This window comes from Amblyomma mixtum, chromosome 10 (genome assembly GCF_055824585.1).
Source record: "Amblyomma mixtum isolate Tamu chromosome 10, ASM5582458v1, whole genome shotgun sequence".
Classification (NCBI taxonomy): Eukaryota; Metazoa; Arthropoda; class Arachnida; order Ixodida; family Ixodidae; genus Amblyomma; species Amblyomma mixtum.
Window position 1 is genome coordinate 129047490 of NC_143021.1, and position 20680 is coordinate 129068169.

Sequence of the window (20680 nt, forward strand, 5' to 3'; positions counted from 1 at the left end):
TGTCCTCACCAAAGTCGAGCCTGACTGACAAGGGGTGGTGATCGGAAATCACCGGCGTGCCTGCAGGGAACGCGAGAACTTCGCAGCTAACGACAAACGAAGCGAGCTCTGGTGGAAAATAGAATTTGTCTATCCGACTCGCTGACTGTGCTCTCTCAAACGTCGCTCCAAAGGCATCCCCGTGAAGCTGCACCCACGCGTCAGACAAGCGGAACTGAGTCACGAGATCGCGGAGCGCGGGGGCACCGCAATAACGGCGACCGTGACCCTGTCCGCGGACGTCACGGTCGATGTTAAGTACACAATTAAAGTCACCGACGATGAAAGTGGGGTAGGGATCAAGGAGGAATGAGTCGAGGCGCTCAAAAAAATCAGAACTACTAGTCCGCCGTGCTGGCGCATATACAACCAAAGCACGTACCCGCCGCTGGTTTAGTGTGAAGTCGACCGCAAGAGTGCGGCCGTCCAGCCCGAAAGTGCAATGAGCACCCGCGCGCAGGCAGGGGTTTACGAAAACGACACCAACGCCGCACATATGAAAATCAGTCAATGAAAAATAAGCAAAAACAGAATACCGGGTGGTGAAATTCAGCACATCAAGTGAAGTACGGAAGTTGCATTCCTGTAAAAACAGGATGTCGACGCCCCTAGCCCTGGCAAAGTGCATCACCTCTCTCTGTCTGTCTACGGATTGAAATCCCCGAACATTCAGGGAGAGGAGATGCACAACCGCCATGACTGCCAAGAGCACCGACGGCATAGCATACAACCTAAAGAGCGCTGCCATGGGCGGCGCTTGGCGCGCGCGGCACTTTTTTGCTAGAACGTTCGTTAACAGTCCCTTCGGATTCCGATGATTGGGGGTGGGCACGTTTGAAGTCTGGTCGGGAAAAGTCCATGTTTTCGGGGCCGTCGGCGCTTGTGGCCTTGCTCACCGGTTGCTGCGTGGTCTTGGCGACGCTCGCAGCTGAAGCCGATGCCGACGCCAGGGTCGCCGATGGGAGGGTGTGGCTGGCTGGTGACGAGAAGCGCGCATCGTCCGCACCTCCAGGAGTCGTCGGTCCTGACACCTGGCCGCACGTCAAGTCGCCTGTCAGGCGAAGCGGCGTGTCTTTGTCCGGTACGTCCACCAGGTCGCACGACGCCACGCTCGACTCATCGCCGCTGCTGCTCTCGGTGTTGAAGGAAGCTGTGCGGGGTAGCGGCGGCAAGGGTTCCGCGAAACCAGCACCGAACGGCTCCACCTCGTTTGAAGGCGTCCCCTCGAGCTGCTCCTTCACGGGCACCTCCATCGCGGGGGTGGGCTCGGGCTACCTCGGGCTGCTGGTCGTAGGGACCACGTCGGCAACAGGCGTCCGGAGGGTTGGTGTGCTCCGTGTTTCCGCGGCCACGCTGTCTTTGCTCGGGGCCTTCCTCGAGGCGGCGGCCGCCGCATACGACCGTGGCCGCAGGCAGTCCGCTGTGGCGTGGCTTCCACCGCAGCGCCTGCAAGCCGCTCCGCATCCTGCCGTGTCGTGGCCGAACACCTCGCAGCGAGCGCACCGCGGCGTTCGACACGCCGCGCCGATGTGGCCGTCCTGCCCGCAGCGGGAACACACCTTCCGGACGCCTCGGTAGTCAAACATGACGCGGTGGCCCTGGACGGTCAAGAAGGTCGGCACCGCCTGCTTCATCTCGATCCGGACCACGCGCGTCCCGTTGCCGACGTGACGACGGCCCTTGAGGACGGGGTGGGTGATGTCAAGCACCTTGCCGTAGGAGCTCAGTGCCGCCGCCAGCGCCGCGTCTCCCACGAACAGCGGCACACGAAAAGCCGTCACGTGGAACACGGCAGGACCCACGCAGGCTACTGGGACGGAAGTGCCATTCACGTTGAAGGCGCCTTCCACTAGCATCTTCTCTGCCGCCGCAGCCGAGGCCATGGCGACACAGAACTTCATGCCTCCATGGTGTTGGAGGCTCTCTAGCCCTTTCGGGCCGACAACCGACTCGATGCCGTCGACGATGTCGTCAGCCGTCGCGTCGGAAGTAACTTCGAACTGGAAACAGTGCGCCTTTGGGGGCGGCGCACGGAACACCGGGGGGGCAGCAGGTCCCGGGCCTCCCATGACGTCACGGGTGGCCGACTGGGCTGCTGCTTGAAGGTCTCGTAGTTGCCCGAGCACCGGCAAAGGCACGGCGCCTGGGCTGGGAGGCTGGTTGCGCAACCTCGGGGTCGCAGTGGATCCGAGGCCCGCCTGCACTTGTCAAAACTTCTCAGCAAGCCAGCGCCGAAAATACTTCGCTGGGTCTGGACGAGCTCGGGCAGCAACAAACGTGCTCGTCGGTCGTCGAACTACGAATCCCCGCTGCTCGCGGCATCGTTCAATTTAAAGCCGGCAAGGAAACATCGAGATAACAGGTCGAGATCATCTAGAGTAATCTGGAAACACGTAGATGCAGCTCGGCATGGCTGTGATCAATCGAGATTAGTCCGGTCGCTTCTCGCGCCACGAACACAAATGATAACACCCCTTTCCTGCAACCTTGCGCGAACGAACGGACACTACAATGATACGTGGCAATATGGGATAACGGGGCACAATTCTAGCGACATAAAATCTTTAAAATCTGTGACCTGGACTGCTTAAAGAGACAATACAAGCAGAAAATGATCGTGAATTCTTAAGTGATGAGCTTGTCTGCGCAAAAGCTAACTTCCTGAGAACAAAGCCCACGTTGCAGCGTAAAAGAGGAAGCTAGCATGCACGGCGAGACGTTTCAAAGGATTGGTACTGGTACTGCTGGGAAGCTAGCAGAAGAAAAGCTTTGCGCGATGAAAAAAGTCAAAGGCCTCTGCGTTTAGTCAACAAATAAAATGGAAGTTATGTGCTTCCCTGGAAGTGCGTTAACCGCTAACTAAGGCCCGATGATTATTAGAATAGCCCGCAAGCAGCCCCACAGCGCACCACTTTGCTGTGATTTGCATGCAGGGTTTAGGGCACTAAAAGAAATTGAAGGATACTACAGGAGCCCGCCCGAAGCTTCGGACTCTGCTATTACCCTCTAAAATAGCAAAAGTGAGATTTAACGTGGCGCATACCAGCGTTAGATATGCCTGCCTCGGGCAAGTGCACGCCACTAGGATAGGACGAGATGGGCTACGAGGATGTCGCTCGATAACACGCAACACCTGCTGTCGCCTCCCTGAATTCGGTACTTCCTGCACGTCTTATGAAGTCGCCAGGAATGGAAGCTAGCGATCATTGTTTTCTAATCATTGAATGCAAAGAACAAGCTAGGTATGCAACAAGCTGTGTAGGCAAACTAATGAAATGCAGGAGTTACAGAACGATAATGTAATATATGTAATATATGCAACATAATATTGACGCCAACGCTCGTGCAGACGAAACCGCCGGTCAGAAAGAGGAGCAAGTGCGTGTGTGTGTGTGCGTGTGTGTGTGCGTGTGCGCGTGTGTGTGTGCGTGTGTGTGTGCGTGTGCGTGTGCGTGTGTGTGTGTGTGTGCGCGCGTGTGTGTGCGTGTGTGTGCGTGTGTGCGTGTGTGTGTGTGTGTGCGTGTGTGTGCGCGTGCGTGCGTGCGTGTGCGTGTGTGTGCATGTGTGTGTGTGTGTGCGCGCGTGTGCGTGTGTGTGTGTGTGTGTGCGTGTGTTTGCGCGTGTGTGCGTGGGTGTGTGTGTGTGTGTGTGTGTGCGTGTGTGTGCGCGTGCGTGCGTGCGTGTGCGTGTGTGCGCGTGTGTGTGCATGTGTGTGTGTGTGTGCGTGTGCGTGGGCGCGCGTGTGTGTGTGCGTGCGTGCGTGCGTGTGTGCGTGCGTGCGTGTGTGTGTGTGTGTGTGTGTGTGTGTGTGTGTGTGTGTGTGTGTGTGTGCGTGCGTGCGTGCGTGTGTGTGTGTGCGTGTGTGTGAATACCGTAGATTTTCAACGTTTGAAGTTCCCATGGAATGTCCGATCATGTAAGTCAAGACAGTGTGAAGTGTCCATGACGCTTTTGGGAGGCAGAATCCCCCTCCTCAACTTTTACTTATGCAGTGTGAAGTTTCCATGACGCTTTTGGGATGCAGAATCCCCCTCTTCAACTTTTACTTCGCTAGACAAAACTTTGCAAGACATACGGAGTAGTTGAAACAATTGACCATTTTCGCCTCTCTTGCCGGCGGTTCCCATATCAAGGAAAACAGTATTGGGAGGTCCCTCTTTCGAAGTTAGGACTCCCTTTGTCTCTACTAGTTCTGGTCTGGTTTGGTGCGAGCGCCATGGGATTCTCGTTAAGCACTATTTGCGGCTACCTTCATGATTACATAATTGCAACTGGTCGCTTACCCTGCTAACTAATTTGGTATATCTAATTTCTTCATTTACTGAAAAATTTTAACAATTGATTTATATTATGTAATTTCAATCATTCTACTAATCTACTTGGTTCCTTTTTCACCCGCACATATACCTCCTTGGCATTCAGCCCCGTATCTTGGCCAATCCCTCCGCGTGGGCATGTGCCTTTTTCATGTGGAGAAGAAGAACAGAACGTGTTCTAGAAGCGCGCGCCCTTGGCTACGCCGCTGTTTACCCTCGGCCGCTTATTACCAACGTGACATCGTTATTGCACCGCACGCCCCCTTCAAGTCGCAATTCAAGCCCCAGGCAAATACCGAAGGCACGCCAGTCCACCAGGGCACTCGCCGGTTGCAGGGCTTACCTCACGAATTTGGACTGCTCCCTGTTTCTCATTCTTCACGGAGGGCTGCAACAATGAATCCTCCAGCTACAGCCTCACCGGTCCTCCTCCACCACGAGCGAGAGCCACCCCGTTTCCACGGCCAACCACACGAAGACGCCAAAGACTGGTTGGACCAATATGACCGGGAGGCCATCTACAATACTTGGGGCGCTGACTGCAAGATGCGGCATGTTTATTTCGTCCTTGAACACTACGCGAGGGACTAGATTCCAAACAATGAATCATGCCTTCGAACGTGGGATACATTCAAAGCAGAGTTCCTCCAAGTCTTCAATGACAGCACTTTGCGCAAGGAGAAGGCTGACCTGCTTTTAAAGTCCGAAATCAACTGCCTAACGAGAATGTGGCGGTGTATGTAGAGGAAATGAAGAGACGCTTCTGACGTGCAGACCCAAGCACGTCGGAGGAGAGGAAGGTGAGCTTCCTGAGGAAAGGTTGGTTTATGGGGTTTAACGTCCTAAAGCGACTCAGGCTATGAGAGACGCCGTAGTGAAGGGCTCCGGAAATTTCGACCACCTGGGGTTCTTTAACGTGCACTGACATCGCACAGTACACGGACCTCTAGAATTTCTCCTCCAAAGAAATTCTAGCCGCCGCGGCCGGGATCGAACCCGCGTCTTTTGGGTCAGCAGCCGAGCGCCATAGCCACTGAGCCACCGCGGCGGCTCTTCCTGAGAAAAGGAGTCAAGGTGCAGCTGTTCGCCGGACTGGTTCGAAGTCCTCCAGTGGCTGTAGCTGGCTTCGTAAAGGAGGCGAGCATCATCGAAAAGTCACTTGACATGAGGGCCCGTTAGTACGACCGTAGAAGAGCATCGATGCTCACGGCCACTGTTGAGGACGCCACGGCGAATTCGGCAGACTCTCTACGTGCGATTATTCGATGCATCGTTAGGGAAGAACTGGCGAAGCTCTTTCCGGTCAAGGAACAGCCTCAGGTTTGCGCCCTTTCTTACGTTGTCCGTGAGGAGGTGCAGCAATCTCTAGGTACTTGTACCACTACCAGTTCCCAGCCCTGTGCAGCCTCAGCCTCTGAATCTCAGCTACGCCGGCATCGCACGCCGTTTTATTTATTCCGAGCCGAACCCATGTAACGACACACCTGCCTCCGCCGCTACACGATCTCCACCTCCCCAGCCGAACACTCCAAAGCGGCTAGGACGCCGCAGAACGGATGCCTGGAGAACGCCAGACAATCAGCCGCTTTGATACCATTGCGGTGAGGCTGGATATGTTTGGCGCCGCTGCCCATACAAGGAGATGGGCCTTCGAGGATTCCCCGTCGGTTGTCCTCGTCCGATGTATGAGAACGACCGCAGGAGATCGCGGACTACATCTCGCAAGCGGACTCCGTATAGCGCCGTTTCTCTCGATCTCCATCACCGTGTCGCTACAGTTTCCAAGACGACGCCAGTCTCGGAGTCCCCCTAGGGGAAACTAGATGCAGCAGCCTCTGGAGGTGCGGATGCTCAGCGACGAAGTGTACAAGATCCTCCATAGCCACAAGACAGTTCACAATCAGCGCCGAATTCTGCAGCCGTATAGACGATTCCTGAGCCCACAAACCTCAAAACTAGCCCATGTCCTGACGCACCCCTCCGTGGCCACGACGCCTTTACTCGATGCCGAACTCCTTCAACGCACCGCAGCCGAGACCGAATTCCTCGACATCCCCAAAGTAAGACAGCACGAAATGCCGACTTAGAGACTTCAGTTGGCGGTGCCAATGTAACCGCGCTGGTGGATACTGGAGGAGATTATTCTGTACTTAGGGGAGAATTCGCCGCGGCAGTAAAAGAGGTCAAAACCGCTTGGGACAGCCCACAGAGTCGTACTGCAAGGGGACATTTGATTACACCTATGGGAACGTGCTCGTCGAGAGCAACTGTGCAAGGCCAAAGATTCTTGGCAAAGTTCGTACTGTTAGTCTAGTGCTCCCGGGATGTTATATTTGGTATGGACATTCTGACCGAAAACGGTGCAGTTATTGATCTGCAGTCGCAGTCCCTGAAGTTCTCGACCAAGAAGGCAATAGCCGTGGATAGTGTTCTCCCAGCGGCGCTGCACATTCTGTACGAACACGTCACCGTGCCTCCATGTCCAGTGTAATGGTAACCATCGGCTCAAAGCACATACGGAATTGAGGGTGTTGTCGAAAGCAAGCAGCTGTTGCTACTGGACAGAGGATTTTCCGTCGCCAGGGTGATTGTCTTTCTTGAAGATAGTAAGGTCAACGTTATTTTCGCCAACTTCCTCAACGAATGCCAACACCTTCGAAAGGTGGTGCCTGTGGCGTAAACTGACGCTCTTAGTGAAACTAGGTGTTTGCGCAGTTTAACAACAGCTTCAACAACTGAACCCGATGGGCTTGCTAGTGTTAAGTATGGCACTGACCCAAACCTGCCGCTCGAGCAGCGAGACACAGTGCGAGAACTGCTCAGTCGTTACCGTGGTGCCTTCGTGTCCTCGCCACGCGTCGCGCGGACGCATCTTGCGAAACATCGCATTACACACGAAAATGTTCCGCCAGTCCGACAGTCACTTTATTGAGTGCCTACCAAAGAACGTGAGGCCATTAGCACATAGGTGAAAGAAATGCTCGCAAACGACGTTATTCGCCCTTCTAGGAACCCGTGGCCGGCACCTTACGTTTCTGCGTTGACTACCGTCGGTTAAACAACATCGCTAAAAAGGATTTGTATCCGCTGCCCAGAACTCACGACACCTTGGATCGCTTATGCAACACCAGATATTGCTCCTCCATGGACTTGCAGTCTGGATATTGGCAAATTGAGGTAGACGAAAAAAAACCGCGAAAAGATGGCATTGATCACTCCAGACGAGTGGTACGAGTTTCGGGTGATGCCATTTGGTCTTTGTTCGGTACCCGCCACTCTCCAAAGACTCATGGACGCCGTTCTTGCGGATTTGAAGTAGCAAACTTGTCTGGCCTACCTGTACGACATCATCTTTTTTGCGCCGTCTTTCGAGGAGCACCTTCGTTGCCTCGAGGAGGTATTTCAGGCCGTAACGTCATCAGGCCTTGCTCTAAAGCCGAAAAATGTCATTTTGCGTGTGAAGAGTTAAAGTTTTTAGGCCATGTCGTGAACCAAGAAGGGGTTCTTCCAGATCCCGGAAAAACATCCGGCTTTGCCCATTTTCAGCTGCCGCCTGGCCAAAAGGAATTTCTTCGCTTCCTCGGGCTATGCGCGTAGTACCGACGTTTCGCGGAGAATTTCTCTAAAATTGCTTCACCCCTTACTGATCTGAAAAAAAGCGCATATACCGTTCAAGTGGCACCACCGCAGGAGAAGGCATTTCAAGAGCTTCAACGCCGCCTGCAGTCAGCCCCCGTGCTGGCGAACTTTAATTAGCTTGCTGACACAAGGGTCCACACAGATGCGAGTAACGTTGAATTCACCAGCACCAACAACGTGTCATCGCCTATGCCAGCCGCGCACTCTCCACGACAGAAGCCAACTACTCTGCCTCTGAAAAAGAATGCGTCGCCATCGTGCGGGCAGTTTCCAAGTTCAGACCGTAACTTTATGGCCGTTCCTTCAAAGTAGTGATCGATCATCACGCACTATGCTGGCTGACCAATCTCAAGGATCCTTGAGGGTGCCTAGCTAGATGGAGCCTTCGACTTCAAGTGTTCGATATTACCGTCCTTTACAAATACAGTCCCACACACGCAGACGCAGACTGCTTATCTCGTGCTCCTGTGCATCCAGCTCCGGATGACGCTGCTGACGACGATGAAGTATTCCTGAGTGCAATACGTACCAACGATTTCGCCGAGCATCAACGCGCCGACTCCGATCTTCGCTACGTCATTCATTATATTGAAGGTACCAGCAGCAGAGTTCCTAAAGCCTTCAGGCGCGCTTTGTCGTCTCTCTGTATACGTAACGATGTTCTCTTCGAGAAGAACTTCGGTGCCAACACTAGACCATACTTGCTGGTCGTCCCCGTGACCCTATGCAATGAAATTATTCGCGCCTGCCATCACTAACCAGCTTCCGGGCACCTTGGGGGTATTAGAACACGAAACAGAATTAAAGAGAAGTAATATAGTCTCGTTTGGGTCATGACGTCGCACATTAGGGCCGCACTTGCCGGGTTTGCCAGCGCCGTAAAGTTCCGCCCGTGAAGCCAGGCGGATTCCTCATGCTCATTAAGCCCCCTTCGAAGCAGGGTTTTCTGATCTTCAAACTCTCTTTGAGTATAAAGGTATTTCACCACCACCACCACTATTCCCAAGCGTTTCAACAAGTTGACATGGACTTGCTCGGACCCTTCCCTACATCAGGCTCCGAAAAAGGGTGGATAATCGTAGCCACTGATTATCTAACGCGTTATGCAGAGACAGCATCGCTTCCGATTACCACCGCCCTCGAAGTACAGTTCTTTGCGTATCAAATCGTCTTAGGTCATGGTGCTGCACAAATTTTGATTACGGACAGAGGAGCTGCCTTTTTCTGCGAGTTCTTGCACCATATGCTAGCTTTCAGTCACACCAGTCACCCTAGGAAGGCGTCTTATCATCCCCAAACTAACGGACTGACGGAGCGTCTACACAAGACGCTCGCAGACACGCCTTCCATGTACGTGGACGTGGAACATAAGACCTGGGACGACGTCCTGCCCTATTTAACGTTCGCGTATATTACAGCCGTACAAAAAAACCACCAACATGACGCCGTTTAGCCTCGTTTATGGCCGTCAGTGGACGACAACACTCAGTGCCATGCTCTCCTTGACGACGTTGCATCCTTCTTACAACGCGGCGAAACTGCCCGCCAACTCGGACGGCTTCGCATTCAGGACCAACAGGACCAGGACGCACAGCGCTACAACCTACAGAGGCGGCTTTCTGAATACCTCTCGATTGATCTTGTCTGGGTTTGGTCGCCAGTCCGACGACGCCGCCTAAGTGAAGAGCTGTTGTGCCGCTATTTCGGTCCTTACCGAATTGTGCGACGCCTTGGAGCTCTGAATTAAGAAGTCGTTTCTCACGAGAGTCAGAAATCTCGACGCCACCCCGCCCCGATGTGGTTCACGTGGTTCGCCTGAAGCCCTACTACAAAAGGACGCACTAACTCTTCTCGAAACCACTCCTGCGTTCGTGGCGGCATCGGGCCGATGCCTTCGGAGGAGGGGGGAGATGACGCCACCGCTCGTGCAGACGAAAGCGCCTATCAAGAAGAGCAGGAAGTCTGTGTCTGGAAGTGTTCTAGAGGCGCACGCCCTGAGCTACGCCGCTCTTGACCCGCAGTCGATTATTACCAACGCGACAATATATACGACAGTACATAGACAACAATAATATGTGCAACAGCGCTGTGTCTGTGCTATTCCTTTTTGTAGTCCCATGTTTTCGCGCTGTTTCGTTGTAATAAAATCGTTTGCTGAAAATAGATATGTGTATTATTACAGAAAGAATTGGTTTCGGCAAAAAAGCCCGGCGACTGACAAAGTCACTGCCTTCGTCTCAGCCCTTGAAGAGAACATTCATGCTTTTCTTACGGCGACCGCAACGGCCGAATTTCGATGGAGGTGAAATTCCAGAGGCCCGTGTGCTGTGCGATGTCAATACACGTTAAAGAATCTCAGGTGGTCGCAATTTCCGGAGACTTTCACTAGGGTGTCCCTCATAGCCTCAGTCACTTTGTAACATTAAACCCCCCTAAACTTACTTACTCCGACCGCAGTATTCCTCGACCTCAGTTCCACTTCCGAATCTCTCTTGCACTGCGTAGTGCAAGCGGTTTTTAGAAGCTTTGGTCTGAGTAGGATGCTACATTAAAAGTGTGGAACTCCTCATGAGTACTCCAGTTAGTGAAACGTAGTTTCATACTGCGCAGAAGGCCATAGTACAGGATGTTTTGGTTCCCTGTTTTGTTGAAACTCATCGCAGCACCGCGGCGATGACTTCAGCAGATTAAAAACGAGTGATTATTCTTGCGTGATTTGGCTGCGGTGAATAATCCCAGTGGGCAACCAAGTGCTGCTCTACTCGCAGGCTCAGACCCAATGCTCGCTGCTCCACTGCTGTGCACCGTGAGCAGCAGGTTCACTGCCCACAGCCTGGTTCCGGAGGACGGACTGTGCGACTTCCTTTTCTTCGAGTCTCTCTACGACGAAGAAAAAAATGGCGTCACTGAACCCTACAGAGCCGGATTCCAGCACTTCCTCCAGCAGGCAACAAAGATGAACAAAACCACCCTGGGTGTTTCATTCTCTCCCCTGTAAGCGAAATGGGTAATTTGTATGAGTTCTGTACTAAAATGACTTAATAACCATGAACAGGGTAATTTAAATGTCATGTATGCCCGGCTTTAATATAGAATTGTGATAAGAGTGAAAACAGCGCGAAAGAAGCCCGAAGGCGAAACGAAGAAGGGACAGGAAAGAGCGCTGAACTGGCAACTGAATTTTATTGAGCGAAACTCGGACAATATATAGGAAGGCAGTGGCAAAGATAATCAGGTGCAGTCAACGTCACATGGTGTAAAGAGCCATAAAAGCGAAAGAAACATAACAGGGTGAACAGGCTAAAAGTCAACTGAATCAAACAAGGGATGATAACAAAAAGAGATACACTTGATGACTATGAACAGTGAAAGTAACAAGCTGTAAAGAGCCATAAAAACGGATAAAACATCAATAGCGGGTAACAAAGATAAAACCGATGAAAACTGACGAAATGAAATTGTGAAAGGAATAAAAACTGGCTGAATATGACATCGTAGGGCTAAAAAAAATTGCACAGACCTTAACAATAAAACGATGAAACCGAAAACACTGAATACTGAAAGATTGAAACACACATAGTCAGCAATACAAACTTAGCAATGTAGGTCTAAAAAGTCATGTTCACTCCCGTACAATGATTTTGACGCGTCACTGACACATTCCAAGCCCTTTCTTTTTATAAAGAAGGCTTCCTTTAACTCCCGGGCTACGCTGTCTCTACTTCTATCTAGAACGACAGTTTCGCGTAAACGAGGCATGCATTTGCATTCTTTGCAATTAAGCGCGAGATTAGAGCCAGTGCCTTTTTCAAGTGAACGCTCGTGTTCCCTTAAGCGTTCGTTCAAGCACCTTCCGGTTTGTTCAATATAAACTTTGTCGCAAGTAAGTGGAATCTGGTAGATCACCCCTTCCCTATACCTGACGAACATGTTGGCGTGGTTTACGCCACAGGTTTGCTCACTTGGTTTCTCGTTATTAATCCTATTACACAACGTAGCTAGCTTGCAAGGGGCAGAAAACACTACGGGAATCTTATATTTATTGGCGACTTTTTTAAATTATGTGCTACACTGTGGGAATACGGCTTGTCGCTTCCCTTAGTAACATTTTTCTTCGTGCATTTAACTTTCTGAAGCGAAGCTTCAGTCACTGCCGATATCACTGAATGCGGAAAACCTGCCTGTAGTAACCGTGCGGCCTGCAGTTGGAAACTTTCTTGCATGCAATGCTCACATGATTTCATTAGAGCAGATCCTAATCCTGAAGTGGCTATGCCTCGTTTCACTGTTTTTGAGTGAGCCGACTCGTAGGACAAGAGCTCTTTTTGACTTCGAGGTTTGTACATCCAACATAATCTGTCTCGTTCCAAGGAGAGTTCCAAGTCCAAAAACTGTAACTTGTTGTTCTGTGGCAATTCACTAGTGTATCCCAAACCATGACTGAGTTCTTTAAACGCATCCAGAATTTCATCTAAGAATTCCAACAAAGATAGAAAACTCTCCATTGAAATACCCGCTGAATTTTGAAATAAAACACCTTTCTTTTCAATACAAGACTGAACAGCTGAGAACAGACCTTTGTGTGGAATAGAATAGAAAAGGTCCTTGGCATCTACCGAAAACACGCTACCAATTCTTTTGCAGGATTGAAAGAACGCTATAATTTCCTTCGAGTTCTTTGTTCCGAAGGGATCCTCAATGACAAGCGAGTTTAAATGCTTTAACAGGTATTGGCTAATAAGCCTTTGGTAAGCGGAGCGCTCACTAACAATACACCGGAACGGAACCTCCTCTTTACGAGTCTTAGCAGTGAAAAACATGGTAAGAGTCTTTTCTTTGCACTTATAGAATTTGCCAACTGTTCCAATTCCAAGTTTTTGCAGAGGGCGACAGTTCGCGATTTCCCTTTACTGGGCTTGAGGCTCGTCAGAGTGAAGTTCTTATCCACCGCACAGCGGGTCTTTTCTTTGTAGATTCCGGGCGGCACCACCACAAACCCTCCTTCCTTGTCAAATTGTAGCAACCGCAGATGTCTTACCTAGAAGAAAGTGACGACGGCGTTGACTCGAGACCGGTCTCTTGGGGACTTCTTCGATACTGTTCTTGACAGAGCATCCACTCCGTCCAGCAAGCAGCGCTCCCGATTCTCTGGAGACGCTTTCCCAGCAATACACCTATTCAGTGACAGGTGCTCGTGTGCCCTAACCGCAGGTTCGAGGCTGAACTTCGGTCCCTTCTCAAGAACCCTGTTGACTTCATCTGTAATCTGATCATGCCCCAGCACCTTCACGACTCCGCTTCTTTGTTTCTTGCCAGATGCCTTAGGAGTGTGGTTCAAGATGTGGCACCACCGGAACTCTATAGCCTGAGCTGCACGTCGTTTATATTCGCGAAACTTCTTCTCAGCTACCCAATCGGGATGATGGCTGTAACATGCTACACGCAAACCGTCATAAAAGAGTCGAACTTGCCTCCACAGCTCAGATCGTAGAATTCTACATATCCTCTTTACGTGGCCAAAAGAAGGCCGGACTGCACCGAAGAGGACGTTGAGGTCACAGGGTACCAATCCCTTCTTCATGCAGAACATGATGTACCTGGCCCGGCAGGTTCACCATGTGATGTTGTTGACGAGGGCATCCAATTGTGCCGTAGGAGAAGAAACACATAATGAAGGGCCCACTGTATAAGAAAGGTAGTCAAGCAGAACTTTTTGCTTGGCTAGTTGGTTCAGTGTGATAAGAGGGTGAGACCAGCCGTAGTCCCGTATTCCCACCGTGTAGCACATAATTTGAAAAAAGTCGCCAATAAATATGATTTCCATAGTGTTTTCTGCCCCTTGCAAGCTATCTACGTTGTGTAATCGGATTAATAACGAGAAACAAAGTGAGCAAACCTGTGGCGTAAAGCACGCCAACGTGTTCGTCACGTGTAGGGAAGGGGTGATCTACCGGATTCCACTTACTTGCGACAAAGTTTATAGTGGACAAACCGGAAGGTGCTTGAACGAACGTTTAAGGGAACACGAGCGTTCACTTGAAAAAGGCACTGGCTCTAATGTTGCGCTTCATTGCAAAGAATGCAAATGCATGCCTCGTTTAAGCGAAACTGTCTTTCTATATAGAAGTAGAGACAGCGTAGCCCGGGAGTTAAAGGAAGCCTCCTTTATAAAAAGAAAGGGCTTGGAATGTTTCAGTGACGCGTCAAAATCATTGTACGGGAGTGAACTTGCCTTTTTAGAACTACATTGCTAAGTTTTTATTGCTGACTATGTGTGTTTCAATCTTTCAGTATTTTCGGTTTCATCGTTTTATTGTTAAGGTCTGTGCAATTTTTTTTTAGCCCTACGATGTCATATCCAGCCAGTTTTTATTCCTTTCACAATTTCATTTCGTCAGTTTTTATCGGTTTTATCCTTGTTACCCGCTATTGATGTTTTTTCATTTTTTGTGGCTCTTTACACCTTGTTACTTTCACTGTTCATAGTCAACAAGTGTATCTCTTTTTTTTATCATCCCTTGTTTGATTCAGTTGACTTTTAGCCTGTTCACCCTGTTATTGCAGGTACGAATTGCGCACAAAAGACACACACAGGAAAAACACGAGGGAGACTGAAACTATAACTTGAAATAAGGTTCAACAAGGGGAAGCTTTGGGCCAGTTGGTCAGACATGTTGGGGAGGAGGGATAATCGTAAACTTGACAGGACTGAAGATCGAGAACTGAAGATCGAGAAGAGGACAGAACGAGCGGTACCGCTCGTCCTGTCCTCTTCTCGATCTTCAGTCCTGTCAAGTTTGCGGTTATCCCTCCTCCCCAACATAACTTGAAGACAGGACGCTGCGTGAATGAACGCGCAGGGGAGCATCAGCGTTCAATTAGGAATAGAGAAGGAGCAAATTTGCCTGCTCATTGCATTGCATGCACCGGTTGTGAGCCACTGCTGAATAATATCAGAATTCTGGGCAGGAGTAATGACAAAGTTTCCCGTGAACTTCTAGAGGCATACCACATCAAGGCAAGAGGTGATAAATGTGTGAGTGACACCTCCGTTTCATTGTACAACGCGGAAAAGAATTTTTTGGAGCGTTTTTGATGGATTGTCGCGCAGGGTTGATTTGCCTCCTTATCCTTTCCTTCCCCTCTTTGTAGGCACGTGTGCACACTGCCTATAAAGCGGCACTGAATCAAATAAACACCAGTTGATAGTTTGCGCTCTTTCAGTCTCCCTCGTGTTTTCCTGTGTGTGTCTTTTGTGCGCAATTCGTACCTACAACAGTATGCACCAACTCGCCCAACAAGAAGTTCTTCTTAATCACCCTGTTATGTTTCTTTCGCTTTTATGGCTCTTTACACCATGTGACGTTGACTGCACCTGATTATCTTTGTCACTGCCTTCCTATATATTGTCCGAGTTTCGCTCAATAAAAATTCAGTTGCCAGTTCAGCGCTCTTTCCTGTCCCTTCTTCGTTTCGCCTTCGGGCTTCTTTCGCGCTGTTTTCACTCTTATTACAATGAACCAACTAACCCAGCAAAAAGTTCTGCTTAATATAGAAATTAATTATAACTTGAAGTGAAGGCAGACGCCATTCAGTGCTTGAATATCTGAAAGAAAAATGGTGCACTGGTATACCCATTTATATTTTTAGACGCCCTGATAAGACTAATAAATGGAAATTTTGGAAAATCTACGGCATGTGACAAGGAAGGTATTTTGGGAGGGAAAGCTCAGCATCTTTGACCCGTTCCAAAATCGTAATAAGGAGAGAATTCCTAAACTTTCGTGTTGATATTGACAAAGAATAATAATTCTATTCGATCATGGTACACTCGCAAAAAGCGTCACAAATTTCAAACAGGCACACATTCCTTTCGTTTCTGTGCCGACGTTTATTGTACACATCTGTAAGAGGCACTCAACTCGGATCGGCGCTCTCTAGACATACATGCCGCAACGGGGCGATTCGAGGTTAGATAACGCAATTTGTTTCGGATTACCATCCGATATTGGCGTAGTAATTTAAGGGTAATTGCCTGATAGATAAGAAACAAAGAAATAATAAGTGTTTTTGTCGAGGAGAAACCTCCCGAAACGCAAAAAATTCATAATCATAAAGATGCATTTACCGCATTACGTGCACCGAATGTTTGGCTACTTTGGTTGAGACTGGCCAAAAATAAATTCAAGGAATTGGTTTGGAATTTCGTTAGCAATTTTCTTCGCTGCAATAAGGTGCATTTGACGACTTGATAGCTTTTCTAGAAGATTTTTGTAGTGACAGCAGAATAGTTTTCATGCTAAATTTACGCGCTCTTTTCCAAACGCTATAAGCAAATATTGCAAACGTTTAATGATAGATTGCAGAAACGATTACCTGCAAAGTAATATATATTTTTATCGCCTTTCTTGGATAAGAAAATATGACTGCGCCAACTTCGCAAAGCCTTCGAGGAGAAGAACTTGGATGCCGAATAAAGAAATCGATACTTTTACCCTCTGCCTAAGTAATGTAGACTTTATAGAAATTGATAAGCAATAAAACATTGTTCATAATATTGCTTGTTCGGCTCAGCGCCTGTTAAAAACCGTTGTTTATTCAATTGTGGTTTATGGCAGCTTTAAAATATCTAGAAAATATTGGATGCTATCGCTTTAAAATATTTGTACTGTTAAATAATTGCATTAAATTGTTATTGTCTATTTCAACGGTTTATTCCTTTTCTCTAGAAGATTCAAAAAGCAGGACACGAGGTTTGCAGAATTTGATGGCCTTCATCGATGTGAAGAATTCATCTATTAGTACGAGTGATTAATATACCGCTGCATGCAAGCATATATAGTGATGGGTTTAAGATTCACTGGGATATATTGTGCCGATAAGGATATATTGCCGCTAAAAAATCAGGAAACTGAAAGCACGCCTAACGGTACAATTCATCCAGGTTATAGCTGTGAAGGCGCCCTTTGTGGCAGGATATTTAAATCGACGTCTGTTTGTTCTCGAAGGGCATTTAAGGCGAGTGACAGTAAACAACTGATAATGTGACGCCTCATAACAGTCAAGAAACTGCTGCCTTGACTCATCCCCGAAGCTTCACTTACCGCGAAACATCTGTAGACATTTACATTTCTGCTGCTGTAAACAGTGGGCAAAAAAAAAACATGTCTTAGAACTACAAAATTTTCGCTGCTTCTAAGAGTAATGCGAAACTCCCGCCTCTTCGTGTAATGATCATTGTGGGGTAACATCCCCCCTCACCCCGTGCAATTTCCTGTGCACATAACTTTGTGTGCGCGGCCGCTCGCCTATTAGCAGCAACCGACGCACCGTGGTTTCACTGCAGCGACAAAACAGCCAAAATCATGATGTTTTAAATGCGTTTCTTAATTTAACGAACACCTTGGTACTCTAAATAAAAATATTCAAGATTAATCTTTTTTTTTCACTTGAATAATCACATTGCCTCATCAGTAAAATATAGACAAGTTTTTGTGTCGTTTCGGCGATAAATTTTGATGCATATGAGTGTAAACATATTGTCGTTTTAGTTTATTCCTTTTCTCAGACTGAAACCTCGTACGTTAGCCAAAAAGTGCTTGGGGCTAGGTGGTAAAGATATAAACACATTGAAAACAACATGACGGAGAAGTCGCGCTGAAGGGCAGTTATTATACACTCTATGTTTTGAGGCATATCCTTTTAAGGTAATCATCATCATCAGCCTTTCATCTTCATCATCCTCTTAAGATATTTCCGGCTGTTCCTAGTGAACGTTTGCAAAAAATAAATTGTGCATAAAAAGGTTATATTTAGAGGTGCGCTGTCTTCTGATTCATGTTTTTTAGGCTTGTTTTACTACTTATGGGGATTAACGTCCCAAAGTGACCCATGCTATGAGAGATGACGTGTTAGACGGCTACTGATCAATCAATCAATCAATCAATCAATCAATCAATCAATCAATCAATCAATCAATCAATCAATCAATCAATCAATCAATCAATCAATCAATCAATCAATCAAAAACATTTTATTTCAAGGCATTTTCTATGAAGGCAGAGACAAAAGGCTAATATAGCCTGACGATATCTCAGCCCCTAATTTGTTCGTACAGCGTTGCAAAAAGGTGCACTTCACATAGAAAGAAATAAATGCAAGCAATGCTACACATATACACAGTTAACGAAAAAACTCATATGTCCAGACAAACTTCGTAAGAATTTTTAGCGCATTACAGGTATTCAGTGAGAATAGTTGCAGCAGTACGCACTTCGTAAAAACAAGAACAGAAAAACAATAAATCAGAAAAAAAGCTCATAGTATAATAAAAACGGTATGGAGCAATCTACATAACGCATGCGGTTTCCACAAGGAAAGTTCTGTTCATTCTTTCTAATTTAGCAGGGCTGTCTGTCAAATTCATTAAGCCTTCGTGTTTATTTAGAATACTGATTGCTTGGTATGTCAATGACTGTTACCGTAGACTGTTTTATCTTTCGGAAGTCTCCTTGTGTGATGCCTGAAACCGTACCGGTGATCAACTGCTACGCCGATATCTTTGTATATGTGTGTCGCGTGTATATGGTGAATTATTTTATACAAGCGTATTTGATTGGCAATGATCATGTCATGCTTCACAAATACCTCCCCAGTGCGCAATTCACAGATATCTCCTGCATATTTTTTTTTTCAAAAATACGTAACACTCGCTTTTGTAATGCCACCAGTTTATTGTAGTTATGCCGAGTAGTGGTGCCCCAAACTAATGAACAGTCGGAAAGCTTCGGATAAATTAAAGTGTAATAAAGAGATTTTTTTAACCATAAAGGTATCATTGTGGAAATTTTTCTAACGCATCCGATCGATGGGCTATATCGGTGGCCAAGTGGTTTACGTGACATGTCCATGACAGCGTGTCCTGGAACCAAACTCTTGGGAATTTCTGAGCGGTTGTTTGCTGAATGCTCGTTCTTTCATACATAATTTGCATCACGTGTGGTCGCGTTTGTTTGAAGGAGAAAATATGATATATTTTGTTTTACAGGTGTTTAACTGTAGACAGTTTTCATTTAACCATTCAGAAAGTGTGTGTAGATAACGATTATTCATTCCTTCGGTTTTGAGTTTAGTCCGTGCAGAAAAAAATAGGTTGGTAACGTCCGCAAGCATAACCATATCCGGAGTGTTGGCAATTGCAGTAGTGTCATTGATGTATAATAAAAAGAGCATATGCCCTAATATTGATCCTTGCGCTACTGCATTTGTTACGCTTAACCAAGTAGTGGAATAATTATTCACTTTCGTAAATTGGAAGCGTTTCTCAAGGTAATCTTTAGATAATTTGAATGAAGTTGCAAGTACTCCATAGCATTCCAGCTTATGAAGTAGTATGCTGTGACTAACAAAGTCAAAGGCTTTTCTCAATTCAAGGAACAGCTCTAATATATAATCCTTATTTTCAATACCCTGTATAATTTCCTCCTTAACGTGTAGTTGCGCTTGTTCAGCGGATTTCGATTTCTGAAAGCCGAATTGGGAGTTACATATAATACTATATTTCTGTAAGAACTTTGTTATACAATCATTACTAGCCCACTCGAAAGGTTTTGTTAAAACAAGTAATACTGATTTTGGCCGGAAGTTTGTAAGACCATTTCTGCCTCCTGACTTGTATATCGGTACAACCTTTGCTATTTTTAATTCGTCAGCAAAAACACCTGTATCAAACATTAAGTTAATATTATATGCGAGCACATTTTTTAACAATTGACACACATACCTAATCGGTTCGGCCTTAATTTCATCATACCCAGCGGAAACATCACTTTTTATTTTACTAAGGAAATGTTCAGTGTCTTCCGGTAAAACATGATGGAAAACAAGCGAATTCGGCATGACACTTAAGTGTCTTCTCGGTTGTCTACTGCCTGCGGTACAGTTGTCGGCTTTCCCTGATTGTATCAAATAGTCATTCATTGTGTTAGCCAAGCAGTGCCCTGCTATCAAATATCCATTTATCTCCACCTGTTCTAAGGTGTCATACAGTCTTTCTGCTCGTGAGTTTGGTCACTATTTCTCATATTTTTTTGCGTTTTTATGATGGCGGCAAAAGAAGCTTTGATAACAATTTTCTTTAGCTTTCCTTAAGTTTATGGCGGACCCTTTTAGAATCCTTGAAAAGGTTCAAGTGCCGTGTAGCAATAAAAGTATAGTACATTCTATTTTTTTTCCCTTACTCTTCTGTAATGTGCAGCAATAATCCATGGTTTTTTATTCCTTCCTTATTTTTCGCGTGCTTAACACAGGAAACACAACATCATAACACACCTTTAACTTGCTGTAAAGACTCTCATATGCTTCATTAGAGTCATTACAGTCGTACACACTGGCCCAGTTTATACCCTCAACTAAAGAAAAGAATTTCGTGAGTAATTTGTCGTCTATTATTCGATACTTCGTTACCTCAGGAGGGTTTCTGCGTGTAAAGTGACTAGTAATACAAAACACGGCAAATGATCGTTTATGTCTCATGCTATACTCCACCCATTAGTTCCGATTTGCTTATATTCGTAGCACAAGTCTCTATGGTTGTAGCTGTAGGATGGCTTGCAGAGACTGAGTGCGTGACGTCACGCTTCCTCGTAGTTTTTTTTTTCTCCATGATGTCAGGCTTCCACACTCGC

The 20680-nt window shown here is 47.3% G+C and overlaps 2 protein-coding genes across 2 annotated transcripts in view; both read left to right on the forward strand.

Moving 5' to 3' along the window:
• Window positions 1-10995, forward strand: part of LOC149326929 (uncharacterized) — a 79962-nt gene extending 68967 nt beyond the window's left edge. The window contains exon 3 of the mRNA XM_089563513.1: window positions 10763-10995. Within this exon, the coding sequence (XP_089419639.1) occupies window positions 10763-10992 (230 nt within the window). The 3' untranslated portion in view covers window positions 10993-10995. The remainder of the gene's footprint in view (window positions 1-10762) is intronic.
• Window positions 1-20680, forward strand: part of LOC149326930 (uncharacterized) — a 244252-nt gene that overhangs the window by 68967 nt on the left and 154605 nt on the right. The gene's annotated exons all lie outside the window — the stretch shown is intronic.